Genomic DNA, 20,887 nt, shown 5'->3' with positions numbered 1-20,887 from the left:
TTCTGATCTCAGGTGATCTGCTTGCCTTGGCCTCCCAAAGCGATGGGACTACAGGCATGAGCCACAGTGCCCGGCCAAATAACCATCTTTAAATTCCCCCTGTAACCATTTCTTCTCAGCTGACCTGGCTTCAGTGTCCTTTCTCACTGTTTGGTTGCCACAAAGGTGCCTAGGCCACAGGTGCATCAGGGCAGGAGCTTTGGGGCAGGAGGCCAGCCTGGGGCTAGCTCCCTGGCCAGGCCTGCACCAGCCCACAGGAGGGCCACCTGATAGTAATTCCCACAAAGACTTAGGACGTGCTAGCCGGGGCCAGCCTCCATCCCTAACTGCCTGTCGGTTGAAGCTTTCTCAGTCTGATTTTCTTCCTTCTTTATTTCCTGCTCCTATTTTTCTGCCTTTTTCTTTCTCCCTTTTTCCTTCCTAATCCCATCATTCTTCAATATCTTCCTTCTCGTTTCTTTTTCACCTGTAAGAAAAGATGCCGTAAAAGTTTAACCAAGCAAGAAGGATAATAATAAAAAGAAAAATAATTCTGGGAAGCATTTATCAAATTTTTTTTTTTTCCCCTTGATCTGAATTCCTTAAAGGGCCGAGCGCAGTGGTTCATGCCTTTTAACCCGGCACTTTGGGCAGCCCAGATGAGAGGATCGCTTGAGCCCCGAGGTTTGAGACTACTGTGAGAATGAGACACTGTCTCTACAAAAAATAAAATAAAAAATTAGCCAGGCATGGTGGTCCGTGCCTGTAGTCCCAGCTTGGGAGGCTGAGGCAGGAGAATCACTTGAGCCCAGGAGTTGGAGGCTGCAGCGAGCTCCAGTCTTGCCTCTGCACTCTAGCCTGGGCAACAGAACAAGAGCCTGTCTCAAAAAATAAAATAAGTTCCTTAAAGACAGTGTCTGCTGTATTACCTCCCTCCTATAGACAGGTGTTTAATATTACCATTTATTCTGTCACTTCCTGATACATGCATTCATATTTAACCCAACACGGACAAAAATGTAAGAAGGAGGGAAAAAAAACAACATAACCAGAAAGCTTAGGTTCAGTATTCAGCAAGGATTAAGGGCTGTCAGAGTTGACTGCCTCTTGGATTTTGTTCAGGAGAGGATAATAATACTGACCCAATTAAGTAGCACGTTGGGTAGATTAAAGTGCTTTGTAAACATTAATTAAAGATGCAGGGAGTTAGGTGAGGCCAATGTGTTATTAGAGGAAAAGTTTTCTTCCCTTTAATCAGGTATCTCTTTCTGGGGAGGGCAGAGAAATGACCTCAGGAGTAAGGCATTGGGCTCAACCCTGAGTGCTGCGGGTATGCATCCTGTGCAACCACTTTGGTCCTTAGTTTTCTGTAAAATGGGAATCAACACAAACATTCTGGGAATCTAGGTTGTTATAACGTTTGCCATTTGAGTATACAACAGACCCTACAATTCATACAACCCCATAACCCTTGCTTTCTCCCCGCCTACCGAGTTAAACCTGGTACCATCAACTTCCACCAACTTACAAAAGCCTTCCACAGCCAGCTATTAACCTTGGGAGACATTTCCATGATAATAGACAGCCTGAAGGAGAAAATGCAACGAGCTGTGGGGTCAAAAATTTTCCCATGACTTTCTTCAGCTGTCTGAACCTCAGCTTTCCTCCTCTGTAAAATGGGGTTAAGAAACCAGAAAAACATTTTAAGGATTAAATGAAATAGTGTATGTGGTATATGCACGTTAAATGCTGTGTGAGGGTACAGGAATGCAATAAATTGCATCCGTATTATTATTATTAGGTATAAAATAGCCTCTCAAAGCTGATGATAATAAAAAAGAAAAAGAAAAGAGAAAATTAAAGACCACGTGCAGTGGCTTAGGCCTGTAATCCTAGCACTTTGGGAGGCTGAGGTGAGAGGATCACTTGACCCCAGGAGTTCGAGACCAGCCTGGGCAATGTAATGAGACCTCCCCCCATCTCTACAAAAAATTTAAAAATTAGCTGTGTGTGGTGGCGTGCACCTGTGACACCAGCTACTCGGGAGACTGAGATGGGAGGATCACTTGAGTTCCGGAAGTGAAGGTTGCAGTGAGCCGAGATCACACCACGTGCACTCCAGCCTGGGCGACAGAGCAAGACCCTGTCTCAGGAAAAATTAAATTAATGTTCCATTTCTTGCAAGCTTCAGTCGCACATCCCTATTGCTTTTCTCCGCGTACGTCGCTCGGGGATGAGGTTGGAGATTTTCACGCTGATATTCCCCAACTCGAACTTCACAGCTTGACGGAGGTTCCCTGGGAGGCGGCCGCGGGGACCCCCCCCCCTCCGCCCCAGCGCGGCGGGGCCTGGCCCTTTAAGCGCCGCGGGCGCGAGCAGTGCGTGCCTGAGGAGCACGAGTCCCGGCGGCGGGCGGTGGAGCGCGCGCGGGGTGAGCGCGCGGCGGGACGGCCCGGCACAGACTGCAGGGCTCGCGGGCCGACTGGAGGCGGCGTGAGGGCTCCGGGTCGCGGGCGGCGTGGACACCTGAGTCCCCGGGCAGGGGGCTCCCGCGAGGTGAGCGCGGCCCTAGGACCCCGGGCAGGGCGGGAGCGACGGGAGGGCGTCCTGGCGGCGGTGGCGTCGCTGGAGTCTGGCGGGGACGCCGGCGGGTCGGGCGGTGAGGGGCGCCGGACCCTGCCTTGCTCGCTCTCGGCTCCGACAGGGGGAGCCCGGCGCCGCAGCAGAGGCCGCCCGGTGCCCGACCCCCTCGGGGCGTCGCTGCCTCGCTGGGGACCTCGGGGTCGGGGCGCGGAAGGGAACGCGCTGGGTTCTGAGTCTGGGGCTGTCCTGGGTGCGCAAGGGTGGAGGCGGGTTTCCCAGCCTGGGGCGCAGAGCGTCCCCGCGGTCCCCACCGCCCGTCTCCCAACCGGGACCCCTGTCCCGTGCGCCGCGGGACCCCCGTGCGGCCTCTGGGAGAGGGTGCGGGTCCGACGCGGCGTGCGGAGCCACCTGTTCCACCCGGGCCCCCACGTCCTGGAATCCCGCGGGGCTGTGCGGGGTCTGCCCAGCCCAGCACGGCGGAAGGGAATAAAATAGAGGAGAAAATGTGGCCCTTGATGAAATTGAACAAAAGACAATAAAATAAAATCCAGTATTTCTCCAAGGCTTTGAAAGTTTCCCAGTATTGTTTTACGGAGTCTAAACTTAAGCATCTAGTTGTTTGGTGTGTTGGTGGTGGTGTTTTCCTTAACCGCAGGGACTAACCTCAGAAAACTTAACTCTACCAGAACCTAGTGGGTGCAGAGCAGAAAACTTACAGTGAGGAAAGGAAAATGAGTGTGTGTGACTTTTTCCACCCTAAACACAGTAAAACATTCAGATCTGTAGGGAGAAGTTTCTTTCTGGCTCCAGTTTTTTAACGGAGAACATTTTTTAAAAAATCTGTGTTTCTGAAAGGTAGCAAAAGGCCAAACCAGATAGATACACCTGGAAACTTGAGGGAAATGCTCTTAGGAGAAAACCTCATTAAAAATACTTTTCTACATTATTAAAAAAAAGAAAAAGCGCTACATAAAAGTGCCCCAGCATGCACTGAAAAGTTTGCCCTGAAAGTTCCGTGTCTGAACGTTACTGATTGTTTTTCTAGGTGGAGGAGGTATTTTCCTTCGGGGAGCCAATATGGAACGCAAACAAATGCCCTATTGACTTGGGATTGGGTGGGAAGGATGGAAGTTGTCTAAAATCTTTCTTGCCAAAGTTGACAGCGTATGTATGGAATCTTGTGTGTTTCCTTGTCCAGACTAGTAATAGCCATTTGAAAGCGACTGGGTTATATTCCTTGGTAACAGCACTTCCCATGAGCTTTCCTTGAGAATTTTAGATGCTGATGATTTAAAAGTAACACATTTTCTCTGTTACTAGAAATCAGAAATGCAAAATTAGAGTGATAGTGGAGCAAAAGCTGGAAAGATGCGCGATGTTTTAGGAAAGTTTGAGCGTGTTTGCATCTGTGGTTGCTGGGGTGGGGGATTTGCCCATGAATCCATTCAGGAATATGTGTAGACTGACCACCTACAGCGTGCAGAGCAGTGACTGCAGTATACAAGCATTTCTAGATAACAGCCATATGAAACTGATTAAAACCAGATCAAGCTAGCCTTCATGGCAGCTGAAGACATACCTGGCCTTGGTTCCAAAGTTCTCAGACATCCAAGGCGCCCAGAGTTGGCACGGTGTGTTGATTCTGAAGATCATCTCAGATAACTACAGGAGTGGAGCCTTGACACCTCAAGTGGGAGAGAGGAAGGGCTTGGGTGGAGCAGAGCTGAGACAGCGGAGCCTCTAGAACTAGCAGTTCAAGTGCATCTTATCTGCAGTGTTGTGGGACCGCTGCCAGTGGCACAGAGGCCATTCAGGAGCTGCCATGGGGATCCTAGGAGCATCCCAGAACCCGAGCTCTTTGCTTTGCCGGTGAAGGGCAGCGTTGCATTTCACCTTCCTTTGCACTTAGTGGCTTCACAGCTGCCTGTGTGCTCTAAGAAGATGGCCTTGCGACTCTGCGACTCTGCCCCGTAGACGGCAGCCATCCCCGCTCCACGCTGAGGGGTTCTCCTGGCCACCGTCAGAAAGCCTCTCTTCACAGAGGCACTGCCCTCTGCACGGGTTGTGTCCAGCCAGTGGCATCACAGCTAACAGTGTCTGTCTGTGGAACCCCAGTGAAGCTGCCCCTCTCCATAATTATTTCCTTTCTAGACTGGCAGCCTTCATCTTGAAACCTGAGAGTATTTTAAGAAAGTTGGTTCTGGGAGCTGGGTGCGGTGGCTCACACCGGTAATCCCAGCACTCTGGGAGGCTGGGGCTGGTGGATCACCTGAGGTCAAGAGTTCAAGACGAGCCTGACCAACATGGTGAAACCCCGTCTCTACTAAAAATACAAAAATTGGCCGGGCATGGTGGCGTGCCTGTAATCCCAGCTACTCAGGAGGCTGAGGCAGGAGAATCGCTTGAACCTGGGAGGCGGAGGTTGCGGTGAGCCGAGATAGCGCCATTGCACTCCAGCCTGGGTAACAAGCGTGAGACTCGGTCTCAAAAAAAAAAAAAGAAAGTTGGTGCTGGGTTTATAATCTGTGCATTCAGGATTGGCGGAGAAGGATTGTAGGGAAGAGCATTTGCCTTGTCCGACAGGGATGGGATAGCTCTTCATGAACGTGGAGACTCTACCACTGTGAAAATGTGATGCTGTTTATCTTTTTTATTATAGTCAAATACATAGAACATAAAATTTATCCCTTTAAAGTGCACAAGTCAGTGGCATGAAGTACATTCCATTTCCAAAGTTATGCAGCCGTCACCACTGTTGAGTTCCAGAACTCTTTTATGTCTCCGAAAGGGAACCCATTAAGCTGACAGTTCCCATTCCCCTCTCCCAGCCCCTGACGACACTGGTCTCCTTCTGTCTCTGTAGGCTTGCCCCTTCTGGATGGTTATACACATGGAATCTTAAAATCTGTGGCCTCTGTGTCTGGCTTCTGTGACTTAGCACAATGTTTTCAAGGTCCGTCCACGTGGCGGCGTGTATCAGTGCTTCACTCCTTTTAACGGCTGAATAATGTTCCATGTGTGGACAGATCGCCTTCTGTTTACCCATTCAGATGAATGACGCTGGGTTGTTTCCCCTTTTGGCTATTCTGAATAGTACTGCTATGAACCGTCGTATACAAGTTTTTGTTTGAACACCTGTTGTCACTTCTTTTGGGTCTGTACCTGAAAGTGGAATTCCAGGTCATAGGGTAATTCTGTGACTCACCTGTTGAGCTGCCAGCTGTTTTATACAGCAGCTGCACCGTTTTGTGTTCCCACTAGCAACGTATCAGGGTTCAGGTTTCTCCGTATCCTTGTCAACCGCTTGGTATTTTCCTTTTTTTTTGGAGACAGGGTGTCACTCTATTGCCCAGGCTGGAGTACAGTGGTGTGACCTCAGCTCATTGCAGCCTCGACCTTCCAGGCTCAAGCGATCCTCCCACCTCAGCCTCCGGCGTAGCTAGGACCACAGGCGCATGCCACCACGTCCAGCTGTTTTTGTGTTTTTTGTAGAGACTGGATTTTGCCGTGTTACCCAGGCTGCTCTCAAACTCCTGGGCTCAAACCATCTGCCCACATCTGGTTTCCGAAGTGCTGGGATTACAGGCGTGAGCCACCCGGCCTGACGTTCCTTAAAAAAAAAAAAAAAAAAAAGATTCTGGTTCTTTTAGTCGGTATGGTGTTGGTGCATTTCCCGATCAACTTACAATGCTGGACGTCTCTTCAGAGGCTTGCTGGCCACATCTTTAGAGAAATGTCTGGGAAGAATTTGATTCTCTTTTGTGTTAGCTTTCATACTGTGAAATTTTGCATGTAAGTAGTTATTTGTATAGGGCTTGGTTTGGATATTTAGGTCCTTCCCAAAGCTTCAGTCTGTTGTGGGTTTTTCCTGCTTTCTCTTTCAGGCTGCTGCTCCTCGGAAGCCAGTTGTCTGATTTGTACTTTGACTGTTTTTTTGTTTGTTGTTTGTTTTGAGAGGGAGTCTCACTCTGTCGCCCAGGCTGGAGTGCAGTGGCACAATCTCAGCTCACTGCAACCTCCACCTCCTGGGTTCAAGTGATTCCCCTGCCTCATCCTCCTAGGTAGCTGGGACTACAGGCGCATGCTGCCACGCCTGGCTAATTTTTTTTTTTCTTTTAATAATGTAGTAGAGACAGGGTTTCACTGTGTTGCCCAGGCTGGTCGTGAACTCCTGAGCTCAGGCAGTCCACCCGCCACAGCCTCCCAAAGTGCTGGGATTCTGGCTTGACATTTTTAATCTTCTGCCTGTTGTAGTTCTTGACCCCAGGCCTGGGGTATCCATCAGTTCATGGCAGTACAGTATTCACAGACTGACCATGTACAGCGTCCCAAGCCCTTGGGCTGGTCACTGGAAGTCCCCATGTTTGTTGTTGTTGTTTTGTTTTGTGTTTGAGACACGGTCTCTCTCTGTCACCCAGACTGGAGTGCAGTGGCACAGTCACAGCTCACTGCAGCCTCAACCTCCCCGGCTCAGATGATCCTCCTACCTCAGCCTCCTGAGTAGCTGGGACTACAGGTGTGTGCCACCATGCCTGGCTAGTTTTTGTATTTTTGGTAGAGGTGAGTCTCGATGTGTTCCACAGGATGGTCTTGAACTCCTTGCTTCAAGCAGTCCCCCCACCTTACCCCCCAAAAGGCTGGGATTACAGGCATGAGCCACCTTCTCTTTCTGATTACTTCTCTTTGTGATGTACACGGATTGCGTTTTATTTTTTCAATTAGGCTAATGGGCACATGGGGAAAAGAATGGTACTGCTCTGGAACTTAGGGGATCTGTCAGGTTTCAGCACCCAATAGCTGTGTGGCCTCAGGGTCCGCCCTTCTGGAACTGGGTTTCCTGGTCTGGAAAAATTTGGGCTAAGACCTTGAAACTGGAGATTGACCAGAGCTTTCCTGTACAGATCTGATTCTGAGGGTATTTCAAACCATTTAGCCTGCACGTACTGCTTAAAGGAATTCTCTGAGTGAAAATATATATATATATGTATTCTCTTTTGTACTAGTCTATAAACAGGTCAGTTGTGTCCATTGCTCCCTCCAAAAATGGTACATTTGGTATTTTCTATAAGTATTCAGAGCATTTCAGTTGGGCACAGTGGTTCACACCCGTAATCCCAGCACTTTAGGAGCCCGAAGCAGGCAGATCACCTGAGGTCAGGAGCTCAAGACCAGCCTGGCTAACATGGTGAAACCTCATCTCTACTAAAAATACAAAAAATTAGCTGGGTGTAGCGGTGGGCGCCTGTAATCCCAGCTACTCAGGAGGCTGAGGCAGGAGAATCACCTGAACCCGGGAGGCGGAGGTTGCAGTGAGCTGAGATCACGCCACTGCACTCCAGCCTGGGCGATAGAGCAAGACTCTGTCTCAAATATAAATAAATAAACATCCGGAGAGTTTAAAGAGTTGTAGTGAAGATTTGAGTTCCTAACACACTGGGAATAGGGAGGCGACCAAGGCAGCGTGGGCCCTGCTCCCATGAAGCTTTGCTGGGGTAAAGGAGACATTCAGTGTCCACTGTGAACTGATAACAGCGACCCTTTGGGAGCACAAGACAGAGAGTCTTTCTGTCAGGGATGGCAGAACATCAGCTGGAGAACGTAACATTTGAGCTGGGCCGGCAAGGGCAGCATAGGGGAAAATTTAGGCCAACAGGGTAGAATTGAGGAGTCAGTGATTAGGCTGAAAGGGGTTAGCCTTCCAGGTAGAGGCATGGACAAGCGAAGATTTTTAAGTAGGATGCAATGGAAGGTCTTGTTTCCCAGCTCTCACATGGAGTAGACATTTATACATGGAGGGATTAACTTGAAGTTGAACAGGATGTTAGGGACTGAGGAAGGGGGCATAGAAATATGAAGATAGGGCCGGGCACGGTGGCTCACGTCTGTAATCCCAGCACTTTGGGAGGCTGAGGCAGGCAGGCCACCTGAGGTGAGGGGTTCAAGACTAGCCTGGCCAACATGGCCAAACCCTGTCTCTACTAAAATACAAAAATGAGCTGAGCACAGTGATGTGTGCCTGTAATCCCAGCTGCTCCAGAGGCTGAGCAGGAGAATCACTTGAACCCAGAGGCGGAGGTTGTGGCGAGTGGAGATCGCACCACTACACTCCAGCATGAGTGACCGAGCACAACTCCATCTCAAAACAAACAGAAAAGAAATATAAAGATATAAGATGGCATGAACAAGGGGAAGACACCTGGGAATGCCAATTGTCAAATCAAATTTTAGGTACCAAAAAAAAAAAAAAGGTTTTTTTAAAAGTATTACGTAGCTGGGTGTGGTGATTTCATGCCTGTAATCCCAGCACTTTGGGAGGCCGAGGTGGGAGGATTGCTTGAACCCAGGTGTTTGAGACCAGCCTGGGCAACATAGGGAGACTCCTGATCTACAAAAAATTTGAAAATTAGCCAGGTGTGGTAGTGTGCACCTGTAAACCCATCTACTCAGGAGGCTGAGGCAGGAGGATGGCCTGAGCCCAGGTTGAGTCTGCAGTGAGGTGAGATCGTGCCACCGCACTCCAGCCTGGGTGACAGAGTAAGACTCTGTCTCAAAAAGAAAATACTCAAAGTAGAGAGCTAAACCAGCTCTGTCGGACTTGTCAAGCTGACTTAGAGGCATTGTACCTTGGTTTCTTCATATTCCAAGACACATTGCTCCCCGTCTACACCAGGTAACCAATGAATTTGCTGCGTGAGCTCTGCTAATGCCAGCAGTGTGGCTTTAAGAATGAGATGGCACTGAAATGTACATGAGGTGAGTCTGCTGTGTTAATTTTCTTTTTTCTTCTTGACCCTTGATTTTTATTTATTTATTTATTTATTTTTTTTTTTTGAGACAGTCTTGCCCTGTCAGTTAGGCTGGAGTGCAGTGGCATGATCTTGGCTCACTGTAGCCTCCACCTCCTGGGCTCATGTGATTCTCCCACCTTAGCTTCCAGAGTATCCGGAACTATAGGCATGTGCCCCCATGCCTGGCTAGTGTTTGCATTTTTTAGTAGAGATGGGTTTTTGCCATGTTGGCCAGGCTGGTCTCCAGCTCCTGAGCTCAAGAGATTCACCTGCCTCGGCCTCCCAAGTGCTGGGAGTGTAGGCGTGAGCACTGTGCCAGCCGCCATAGGCAGTTTTTCAGCCCTCATCTCCCCCCTCCATGACCCTCCCACCTTTTGGAGTCTCCCGTGTCCATTAGTCCACTCTGCACTGACATGGTCCCATCGCTGAGTTCCCACTGTGAGGACATGTGGTGTTTGACTTTCACTTAGGATGATGCCTTCCGTTCCATTGATGTTGCTGCACAAGGCATGATTTCTTTCATTTTTATGGCTGAGTAGTCGTCTGTAGCGTTTATATACCACATTTTCTTTTCTTTTCTTTTCTTTTTGTTTTTTTGAGACAGAGTCTCACACTCTGTTTCCCAGGCTGGAGTGCAGTGGCGCAATCTCAGATCACTGCAATCTCTGCCTCCCAGGTTCAAGTGATTCTCCTGCCTCAGCCTCCTGAGTAGCTGGAACTACAAGCATGTGCCACCACACCCGACTAATTTTTGTATTTTTAGTAGAGATGGGGTTTCACCATGTTGGCCAGGCTGGTTTTGAGCTCCTGACCCTGTGATCTGCCTGCCCTGGCCTCCGAAAGTCCTGGTATTACAGGCATGAGCCGCCACTGCGCCCAGCATTCTTTTTTTTGAATGGCATTTCACTCTTTTTGCCCAGGGAGTACGATGGCGCAATCTCGGCGTGTTAGAATCTCCACCTCCTGGGTTCAAGTGATTCTCTTGCCTCAGCCTCCCAAGTAGCTGGGATTACAGGCTCAAACCACCACACTCAGCTAATTTTGTATTTTGCGTAGAGACTGGGCTTCTTCCTGTGGGCCAGGCTGGTCTGGACCTCCTGACCTCAGGTGATCTGCCCGCCTCAGCCTCCCCAAGTGCTGGGATGACAGGTGTGAGCCACCGTGCCTGGCCACCACATTTTCTTTATCTGTCAGTGGGCACTTAGGTTGATTCTGTGACTTGGTTACCGTGAGCATTGCTGCAGGGAAGGTGCAGTGCAGGTGTCTTTTTGATGTAATGATTTATCTCACTGTGGGTAGACACCCAATAGTGAGATTGCTGTGCCCAGTGGTAGTTCTGGGTTCAGTCTCCTGAGAAATCGCTATTCTGTTTTCCATAGCAGACTCTCCCCTTGAGCTATGTAAAGGTGTCCTGGTTTCTCTGTGAGAGGTTGATAGGCAGACCTTGGACTTCTGAAAATAGTAACATGGGAACTGTTAGTTGGACTCATCCAGATTTTTCTGCAAACATTTGGTGGTCCTCATTTCTTAAAAATGTATTAAGGCCAGGCGCAGTGGCTCATGCCTGTAATCCCAGCACTTTGGGAGGCCAAGGCGGGAGGATCACAAGGTCAGGAGTTCGAGACCAGCCTGACCAACATGGTGAAACCCCATCTCTAAGAACAATACAAAAATAAGCCAGGCGTGGGTGCACACCTGTAGTCCCAGCTACTCAGGAGGCTGAGGCAGGAGAATTGCCTGAACCCAGGAGGCGGAGGTTGCAGTGAGCCAAGATCATGCCATTACACTCCAGCCTGGGTGACAGAGTGAAACGCTGTCTCAAAAAAAAAAAAAAAAAGTTAAAAACCCCAGGTTTCTCCCCACTGTATTAAAACTGGAAAATTGGCCGGGCATCGTGGCTCAAGCCTGTACTCTGAGCACTTTGGGAGGCCGAGGCGGGTGGATCATGAGGTCAAGAGATTGAGACCATCCTGGTCAACATAGTGAAACCCTGTGTCTACTAAAAATACAAAAAATTAGCTGGGCACGGTGGCGCGTGCCTGTAATCCCAGCTACTCAGGAGGCTGAGGCAGGAGAATTGCCTGAACCCAGGAGGCAGAGGTTGTGGTGAGCCGAGATGGCGCCATTGCACTCCAGCCTGGGTAACAAGAGTGAAACTCCGTCTCAAAAAAAAAAAACAACTGGGAAATGACTGTGCCCACAGGCTTGGATTGACTTGAGGAATTTGCTAGTGGGTTCCCGGGAGGTGTAGGGGAGCAGGGAGGAGGAGGTGGTTACTCACCTTCCCTTACTGACATCATCCATCACTGGGCACACAAAGGGACTGTGGAAGATGAGGTTAAAAGTTTCCTGCAGTGGATTCCCAGCAGGAGGTCTTGTGTGTTTGTTCCACCCTGGTGCGGATTTAAATCGGTTCAGCTTGAGATAAGATATGTAAATCAGACCACGGCTGGCAGTCTGACCAGGTGTCGTAAATACCAGTGCTAAAGGAACATGCTCTAAGCCAGCTTTCTTTTCACTGGGAGCATGGATGAAAAATTCAGCTAAGAATTTTGAGTTTCTTGTGGGGGATGAAGTTGGGAGAGCACTGTAGACTCCTGTAAAACAGTAAGGAGTAATCATCCCTTCCTAGGAGAAGTAGTACATTTATCTCACTAACGTAGCACATACTGGGGCTGGGTAATATTTACTAAGCAAATAAAGACAGCACGCAAACTGGTTTCACAAAAGAAGAATAGCTTCAGCTAGAATTTCCTCCCGTCCTTAAATAATTTGCTCAGGAATCCAGAAATGTAAGACACATACCAGCTGTCCATTTTTCAAAAGTGAGCCGAGTGAAAATGTGCAGCGTCTGACTTCACGAAACGTTTCTTCATTCAATTTTTATTATTCTCTGAGACCTCGGAGACGGATGCCAATTTGCAAACATCGGCTCAGCGAGCACTGCCCCCAGCTAGACTCTGCTCTTGATGGCCCCCCTTGGCTTCCTTCTGGGTCATTCCTTTTGTTGTTAAGACCCACTCAGATGTCTAGTCAAGAGTGTTTTCAGGTGAGATTTTACTTTAGGAAAATCTGGCTTTTGTACGGTTTTCGGTGGTGGTGAAACTGGCTGTAGAAAACTTCTTCCCTCTGGGCCTGCTAACCCAGCCTCCCTAGGTAAGGCGACCTGACGAACCTGTTTGCTTTGAATGTGGGCGAATCAATTACTTCCATGTGATGTGTGGCTGGGAGTAAATCACTGCTCCTATTAACAGCTGAAACTATTCACAACAGAGACAGTTTGAAATCAACCTTGTTTTTGTACATTATTTGGAAAGAGCTTTTCAAAACAAAAAAATCTAAGTGAGACCATTATTATTCTTCCAGGAAGTAGAATTACTAGCCTTTTAAATTCTGCGTGTAAGGTTCTCAGGTCTCACGTAAGGCATATCAGAAAGTGAAGGAAATCCCAATTCGGAGAAAAAGCAGAATCACAGGAAAAGGGTGGTAAACTGTGACCGCACTGACCTTCAGAAACTCCAGGACGAAACTGCCGCACTCCCAGCAGCTTCCACCTGCATCTTTCTGTGACCCTCAGTGCCGGGATATCGTCCTAGTTTGCTTAGTGAGAATTTTTGGAAGCATTCTCTTCTTTGCGAGGTTTTTCCCTTGAAATTGAGAAACAGTGCAAACTAGAGCAGTAGCTTCATATCTATTTTACTGCAACCTCTGTGTCTCTGTGGAGGCCCATTTTGAAGATAAACTTTGGTCATGGATTACACTTGTAGGTGCATACACATTCATATTGACATGGATTACCTGTTAGTATCGGGAGGTGTTACTGGGTTAGCGTGTGTAATCTGTTTATTGGTGCCAACTTTCTAACATGTTATTTATGAAGCATGCTTTCTCCTGCTGTGTTTAAAGTCATTCCCCTCATCTGCCCATTTCCCCTGATTTAACCCCATAAACTGGATGAGATTAGTTTCTCCTAAGTTGGAAGGATTTGATCTGTAAAGATGATGGCGGGGAAAGGATGATAGCCACACCGATGTTAACGTGTTTGAAACTCTTCTGACATTCTTAAGCTTTTCTTTTAGATCCATTAGATCCAAGGTCTGTGTTTAGGGTGCTCTTTTCTCTTTTTTTTTTTTTTTTTTTTTTTAAATAAAATGGTTTTAGAGTTTTGGTTTTTGAGACGGTGTCACTCTGGCACCCAGGGTGGAGTGTAGCACTGGTGTGTGGTCTTGGCTTACGGCAACCTCCACCTCCCAGGTTCAAGCAATTCTCCCACCTCAGCCTCCCTAGTAGCTGGGATTACAGGCACACACCACCACACCCAGCTAATTTTTGTATTTTTTGGTAGAGACGGGGTTTCACCTTGTTGGCCAGGCTGGTCTCAAACTCCTGACCTCAAGTGATCCACCTGCCTCAGCCTCCCAAAGTGCTGGATTATTGGCGTAAGCCACCACATCTGGCTGGTATTAAAGTTTTTAAATACAAGTTTTGGTTAAGTAACAAATAGTGATTAAGTCTATATTTCGTGACAAGTATTATATAAAATGATGAGTGTGTGTGTGTGTGTAAACTCTTTGCTGGGCACAGTGGCTCACACCTGTAGTCCAAACTCAGGAGGCTGAGGCAGGAGGATTTTTTGAGCCCAGGTGGTCCAGGCTGCCTGGGTGACATAGTGAGACCCCATCTCCAAAAAATAAAAATTAATTAAAAAAAGAACTTTGCCTACGAGGAGTTTATCATCTAATTGAGGAAAATAATGAACATGCAGAAAGTTGATGTGATCAATTGTATCTGAGTGGCAAAAATGGCACATAGAACAAGCGGTGGATGTTAGCAGCAGGCACAGAACGAGCCCGGAGAGGCCAATGCTGAGAGAGTCCCAAAGGCCTGGCCGGGTTTGGTAGAGTTTTTGAGCTAAGCTTTGAAGCCTGGGAGGAGGGCAGCAGGGAGGCAGCGGGAACGGGTTCCCACGTGAGTGGCTCTTTCTTTTTTATTTTTTTTGAGACAGAGTCCTGCTCTTGTCGCACAGGCTGGAGTGCAGTGGCGCAATCTTGGCTCACTGCAACCTCTGCCTCCCAGGTTCAAGCGATTCTTCTGCCTCAGCCATCCGAGTAGCTGGGATTACAGACACCTGCCACCACACCCAGCTAATTTTTGTATTTCTAGTAGAGACAGGGTTTCACCATGTTGGCCAGGCTACTCTCGAACTCCTGACCTTGTGATCTGCCTACCTGGGCCTCCCAAAGAGCTAAGATTACAGGCATGAGCCACTGTGCCCAGCCATTTTTTTTTTTTTTTTGAGACGAAGTCTCACTCTCGCCACGCTGGAGTGCAGTGGTTAGATCTTGGCTCACTGCAACCTCCACCTCCCAGGTTCAAGCGATTCTCCTGCCCCTCTACCTCCTGAGTTGCTGGGACTTACAGGCGCGACAGGTGTGTGCCACCACACCCAGCTAGTTTTTGTATTTTTATTAGAGATGGGGTTTCACCATGTTGGCCAGAATGGTCTCTGTCTCTTGACACTGTGATCCACCTGCCTTGGTCTCCCAAAATGCTAGGATTACAGGCGTGAGCCACTGCGCCTGGCCATAAGTAGCACTTTCATAGGAGACCTGGTTCAATTTGTAAAAAGAAAGGTGGAAGAGAGAAGGCTAGGCCAGATTCTAGAGAGACACTTTATAAAGCCTCATGTTCTTATAGACCAGCCCCTTGGCAGTACAGATTAGGAAAATGAAAACATGGCCACCTTGCCTGGCCTGTGGTGTCAAGAGCAACCTGGGATTTTTGAAATGTTAGTTATTGAGGCCAGGCAAGGTGGCTCACGCCTAGTAATACCATCACTTTGGGAGGCAGAGGTGGGTGGATCACCTGAGGCCAGGAGTTCAGAGACCAGCCTGGCCAACATGGTGAAACCCCGTCTCTAATAAAAATACAAAAATTATCCAGGCATAATGGTGGGCACCTGTAATCCAGCTACTTGGGAAGCTGAGGCAGAATCATTCAACCAGGAGGCAGAAGTTGCAGTGAGCTGACATCATGCCACTGTACTCCAGCCTGGGCGACAGAGTGAGAATCTGTCTCAGAAAAAAGAAAAGCAATGTTAGTTATTGAAATATCTGGCAGTTTACAGGTGGGTGTGGTATGAGTGCTAGTTTCTTTTGACCAGAGCTTTCGAGAACGGATGTACTTGGAGGAGGGAAACGTGCTGTTGGAGCCCCAGCTCCTCTTCCCTCTTCCTGAGGTCGGCTGTGTGCATTTGTGTGTGGATCTGCAGCTTTGGTGCGGCAGGGACACGGATGACGCGGACGCTGGGCTTGGGTGTAAGCGATGAGAAGGAACCAGGCGTGTGCCCAGAGCTCTGTGTCACAATAACTAAGGCAAAATCCTATTTTCATGAAAGTAGTCTATACATTATTTTTAGGGTAAAAAAGGAAATGGTTAATTTAGTCTAAGAGTTTGTTTTGAAAAACCCTGCTTAAGTTGAATAATAGAAAACCAAGAATATGTGACTGTTTCCTTTTAATCTATGAATTGACTTTAAAAAACTATAATAGAGTCTTGACATCATTTACTACTTTTCTAGTACATTTCTTATTGTAAAACTCATTTTTGTTAATACACAATTACATAAAAATGGGAATTAACACACAACCACATAGGCTGTGAAAAAGCAGGAGTCTCTTCTTCGTTTGAGTGAAATCAAAGCCAAGTGCCTGTCACATGAAACAAACACATTGACGCCTTTTCACATGGGCAAGTGTTGTCAAGAGCCACTAGCATTAGGGCCAGCCGTGGCTGTTTCCTGTTTACTGATCTCAATTTTCACCTACTTCTTACCCGTATGAAGAAGCCCACTCATGGTAATGAGTGGGGTGATTCAGAAAGAGTTCCCGCTGTGAAACGCTCTCATGCGTGACGCTCTTGAAGGTTAAGGAAAACATAGCTTTTTGTAGTGCTTGGTGGTCAGGTCATCATACGGGGACTTTTTGGGATGTAGCTTTATTTATTTGTTTAGAGACAGAGTCTCGTGCTATGACCCAGGGTGCAGTGCAGTGGCACAAGCTCGGCTCACTGTAACCTCCACCTCCCAGCTTCAAGCAGCTGGGATTATAGGCCTGGCTAATTATGTTTGTTTGGTTTTTTGAGACAGTCTCCCTCTGTTGGCCAGGCTGAAGTACAGTAGTGTGATGTCCACTCTCTGCAGCCTCTACCTTCCAGGTTCAAGTGATTCTCCTATTTCAGCCTCCCAAGTAGTTGGGATTACAGGTGCACACCACCATGCCCCGCTAATTTTTGTATTTTTGGTAGAGACAGGGTTTCACCATGTTAGTCAGGCTGGTCTCGAACTTCTGACCTCAGGTGATCTGCCTGCCTTGGCCTCCCAAAGTGTTGAGATTGCAGGCGTGAGCCACCACACCTGGCCAGGATGTAGCTTTGAAGACGATTTATTTCCTAAGATATGTTTATATTTTGGAACAAATCTTCACATAATTCATGCTGTGCACGTCCCCCTGCCCTAGCATATAGGTGTACACACCAGTCCCGCCCTAGCGTATAGGTGTGCACGCCACCCCCACCCTAGCGTATATGTGTGCACGCCACCCCGCCCTAGCGTATACGTGTGCACGCCGCCCCTGCCCTAGTGTGCAGGTGTGCACTCTGACCCTGCTGTAGTATATAAGTATGCTCATTGGCCCTTGCCCTAGTGTATATCCTGTCATTTCTACCTCTTTCCCAGCTCAACTGTGCTTGTCTTGACTGTATCTTAACAGTGTTGGGTAACGGTGGGTGTCTAGACCAGGAAGGAGGGTCTATAACCCTGCACCGAAGTCCTCTCACCCATGTTTGCTTTCCATGGTTTCAGTCACTTAAAGTCAACCATGGTCCAAAAATATTAAGTGGAAAATTCCAGAAATGAATCCTTCTTAAGTTTTAAATAGTGCACCATTCTGAGTAGCGGGATGAAACGCATCCCTTTGGCGTCCCCACCTGCCGTCACTAGGTAGCCATCTCTTCTCAGATCAGCTGTCTGTCACAGTGCTTGTGTTCAAGTCATTTTGTATGATTTTCTTTTTTTTTTTTTTTTTTTTTTTGAGACGGAGTTTTGCTCTTGTTACCCAGGCTGGAGTGCAATGGCACAATTTCGGCTCACCGCAACCTCCGCCTTCTGGGTTCAAGCAATTCTCCTGCCTCAGCCTCCCAAGTAGCTGGGACTGCAGGTGTGTGCCACCATGCCCAGCTAATTTTTGTATTTTTAGTAGCAACGGGGTTTCACCTTGTTGACCAGGATGGTCTCGATCTCTTGACCTCGTGATCCACCCGCCTCGGCCTCCCAAAGTGCTGGGATTACAGGCGTGAGCCACTGTGCCTGGCCAGTGTTCAAGTCACTTTGATTCTACTGAATAATGGCCCTGAAGCAGAAGAGGCATGATGCTGGCCGGCAACTTGTATGTGCCGAAGAGAAGCCACCAAGCGCGTCCTGTAAGTGGAAAGGTGAAAGTTCTCAACTTAGGGAAGAAAAACATTAAATGCTGAGGTTGCTAAGACGTACTGTAAGAATAGAACATCTTCTCTCTGTGAAGCTGTGAAGGAGAATAAGTTTGTATCAGTTTTGCTGTCACACTTCATACTGTTCTGCGTGACAAGTGCTCAGTTACCTTGTAGGTAGAAGATAAGGAATGATCAGGTCCCGACTGCCGGCGGACAGGCTGGGATTGGTGCTCTCTGCAGTTTCAAGCATCCACTGAGCGTCTTGGAACATAACCCCGAGGTAAGGGGGGACTGCAGCAGTGCAGGTACATGGGGCTGAGTCTTCATACCCAAGCTGCACCTTTTTTTGTCAAATGTTTGCAACGGCAGTGAGTTGGGACAGTTCTCTTTTTAAAGTGTAGCACAGACATGCTGAGCAAGATCGGCTCAGATACATGCTGAGCAGACATGCATCACTTGGTTAAGGAGAGTGATTTTTCCATTCATGTTCAGAACTACCAAAGACAGTAATGACCCTGTGATTTGGTTGAAGCTATCTGCCGGGAATCCAAGTCTCATAAGACAAGATTTCCTTCCCTCACATTGACTTGCTGCAAAACCTTAGTAGAATGTGGGAAACTTTGTATTGTTTGTTCCAGCTTAGATTCTTCAGTCAAGTGGACCAGGTTCACCGTTCCCTGCTTAATTCTGAGCTGAGCTGTGGTGTAGAAAAGTTTATCTTCAGGGTTTTTCCTCTTACCGTGACATCCATGCCGTCTTCAGGTTTCCTGAATTGCGCTGGGGTTCTGGGTGATGCCTGTCTTTTCTTCCCTCATTAAATTGTAACTTACCTGCCTGTATCATCTCCTGACATACTGGGTCTTTCAGAGGCTCCAGGGTGCTGAAATGATCTCATAAGTCATTTCTTTAACCTCTAGGAAACCTTCCTTTTCTGTGTTGGTAGCAGCCAGACTCAAGTGCCTAAAGGAAACACACAGGTGGCCGGGCGCGGTGCCAATCCCAGCACTTTGGGAGGCCAGGGCAAGTGGATCATGAGGTCAAGAGATCAAGACCATCCTGGCCAACATGCTGAAACCCCATCTGTACTAAAAATGCAAAAATTAGCTGTCCATGGTGATATCTGCCTGTAGTCCCAGCTACTCAGGAGGCTGAGACAGGGGAATCTCTTGAACCTGGGAGGCGGAGGTTGCAGTGAGCCGAGATCATGCCACTGCACTCCAGCCTGGTGATGGAGAGGGATTCCATCTAAAAGAAAAGAAACACGCAGTTGCCCTTCGGTGAGTGAGGTGGGTGGCTGGATGTTCTAGAACAATCAAGTCATGCCCCCCCCCCAACACTCAGCCCCCAGACTCACCACTGGCACAAGACCCTGGCTATGCATGTAAAATGCGGTGCCGTGTTGGACACTTACAGGAATAGAATTGTGCTAAGAATCTAACTCTGACTTTTCATTGAATGGTTCGAAGGTTTGTGCATGGCCTCATCCAGCTGATGTAACTAACGTGCAGTATTCCATTGTAAGCATTTACCACATTTCTGCTTATTCCTAGGGTTCATGGTAAGTGAAGAACCCAGACTGCCACCTCTTCTTCTCAGCAGCAGGCAACACTGTGACCCCATCCTGGCACGTGTTCCCCTATGTTCCTAGGAGAGAGCTCTAGAGTGAAGGCTGAGCAGTGGGCTGTGTAGCGCAGAGGACATACTTTCTCTCAGTGCTGCCCAGTCGCCCTGCAGAGTGGTTGTGTGAATTCATTCCCAGCAGGTTCACAAAGGTTGCCCCACGTTCTTGCTGACATGTGTCATTTTTTGTCTAATCTGTGCCATGCCAGTAGGTATGAAATAATGTCTTCAGTAGGGTTAGCTTGTACTTTTTTGGTTCACTAGGGAGACTGAACATCTCTTTTGTACTTCTTAATCATCTGGCTTCCGCTTTTTTACACCGTCTAATCATATTCCTTGTTCATCATTTTTCTGAGTTTTGGTTTTTTGGTTTGGGGTTTTTTGTTTTTTGGTTTTTTTTTTTTTGAGACGGAGTTTCACTCTTGTTACCCAGGCTGGAGTGCAATGGCGCGATCTCAGCTCACCACAACCTCCGCCTCCTGGGTTCAGGCAATTCTCCTGCCTCAGCCTCCTGAGTAGCTGGGACTACAGGCACGCGCCACCATGCCCAGCTAATTTTTGTATTTTTAGTAGAGACGGGGTTTCACCATGTTGACCAGGATGGTCTCAATCTTCTGACCTCATGATCTGCCTGCCTCAGCCTCCCAAAGTGCTGGGATTACAGGCGTGAGCCACCATGCCCGGCCTCTGAGTTTCTTATCAATTTAGAAGGTTTTCATATATTCTAGCTATTGATTTCTTATATGTATTAGACATATTACATATCTTCTGTCAGCTGGCAGCTTTTCAGGTAATATTGTCTATGGTGTCCTTAATTTTTATATAGACAGATTGAAATTTTTACCTTATAACTTGAATTTTTTGAGTCCTAATGAATAGAAAGATTAATAGAGCAAATAGGAAATTCAGAAATAGAACCAAAAACATATAAACATTTAGTATAAATAACATCAGTATTTCAAAATAGTGGCAAAAGATGGGTCCTTCAGTGCTTGGCACTTGAGCCATTGGGTAACCTTCGTGGCTTGGGGGCTGGGGATAGGTCTCTACTCCATACGTTACACTAACATAAATTGAAGATGGGTCAGATATTTAAATATGAAAAGTGAAACCATAACAATGCTAATAGAAATTTGATAGGTATATTCTATATTCTTAGAGTAGGAAAGGCCTAAATTTGCAAAAACACATGAACTATAAACAAAAAGATTGAAAAATTCAACTACATAAAAATAAATTCTTTAGCTTGGTGATATTACAGATCTTGTAAAAATGCTTGCATTGTTTATATCAAACAGCGTCTGGGCTTTCCAGCCTGTTTCATTGCTCTGTCTGTCCTGGTACCAGCACCCTGTGTTTTAATTGGCCAGGTGCGGCGGTTCGCGTCAGTAATCCCAGCACTTTGGGAGGCTGAGGTGGGCGGATCACGA

At 47.7% G+C, this 20,887-nt stretch overlaps 1 protein-coding gene across 4 annotated transcripts in view; it reads left to right on the top strand.

Annotated features, from left to right (window-relative positions):
• Nucleotides 1–20,887, top strand: part of PROSER2 (proline and serine rich 2) — a 100,042-nt gene that overhangs the window by 52,463 nt on the left and 26,692 nt on the right. The window contains exon 1 of one of the 4 annotated variants that reach the window (XM_078329315.1): nucleotides 2,413–2,535. The exons of 2 other annotated variants lie outside the window; for them this stretch is intronic. Coding sequence is in view for 1 of the 2 variants with exons in the window: in XM_054236763.2 (XP_054092738.1) it covers nucleotides 9,305–9,315 (11 nt within the window). In the remaining variant the exon portion in view is untranslated. Of the gene's footprint in view, nucleotides 1–2,412; nucleotides 2,536–2,830; nucleotides 9,316–20,887 lie in introns of those variants that run through there. One more of the 4 variants, XM_054236763.2, reaches the window with a different exon arrangement.

The sequence above is a fragment of the Callithrix jacchus genome, chromosome 7 (genome assembly GCF_049354715.1).
Source record: "Callithrix jacchus isolate 240 chromosome 7, calJac240_pri, whole genome shotgun sequence".
In the NCBI taxonomy this organism is placed as follows: domain Eukaryota; kingdom Metazoa; phylum Chordata; class Mammalia; order Primates; family Cebidae; genus Callithrix; species Callithrix jacchus.
This window is presented reverse-complemented; position numbering and strand designations above follow the sequence as displayed.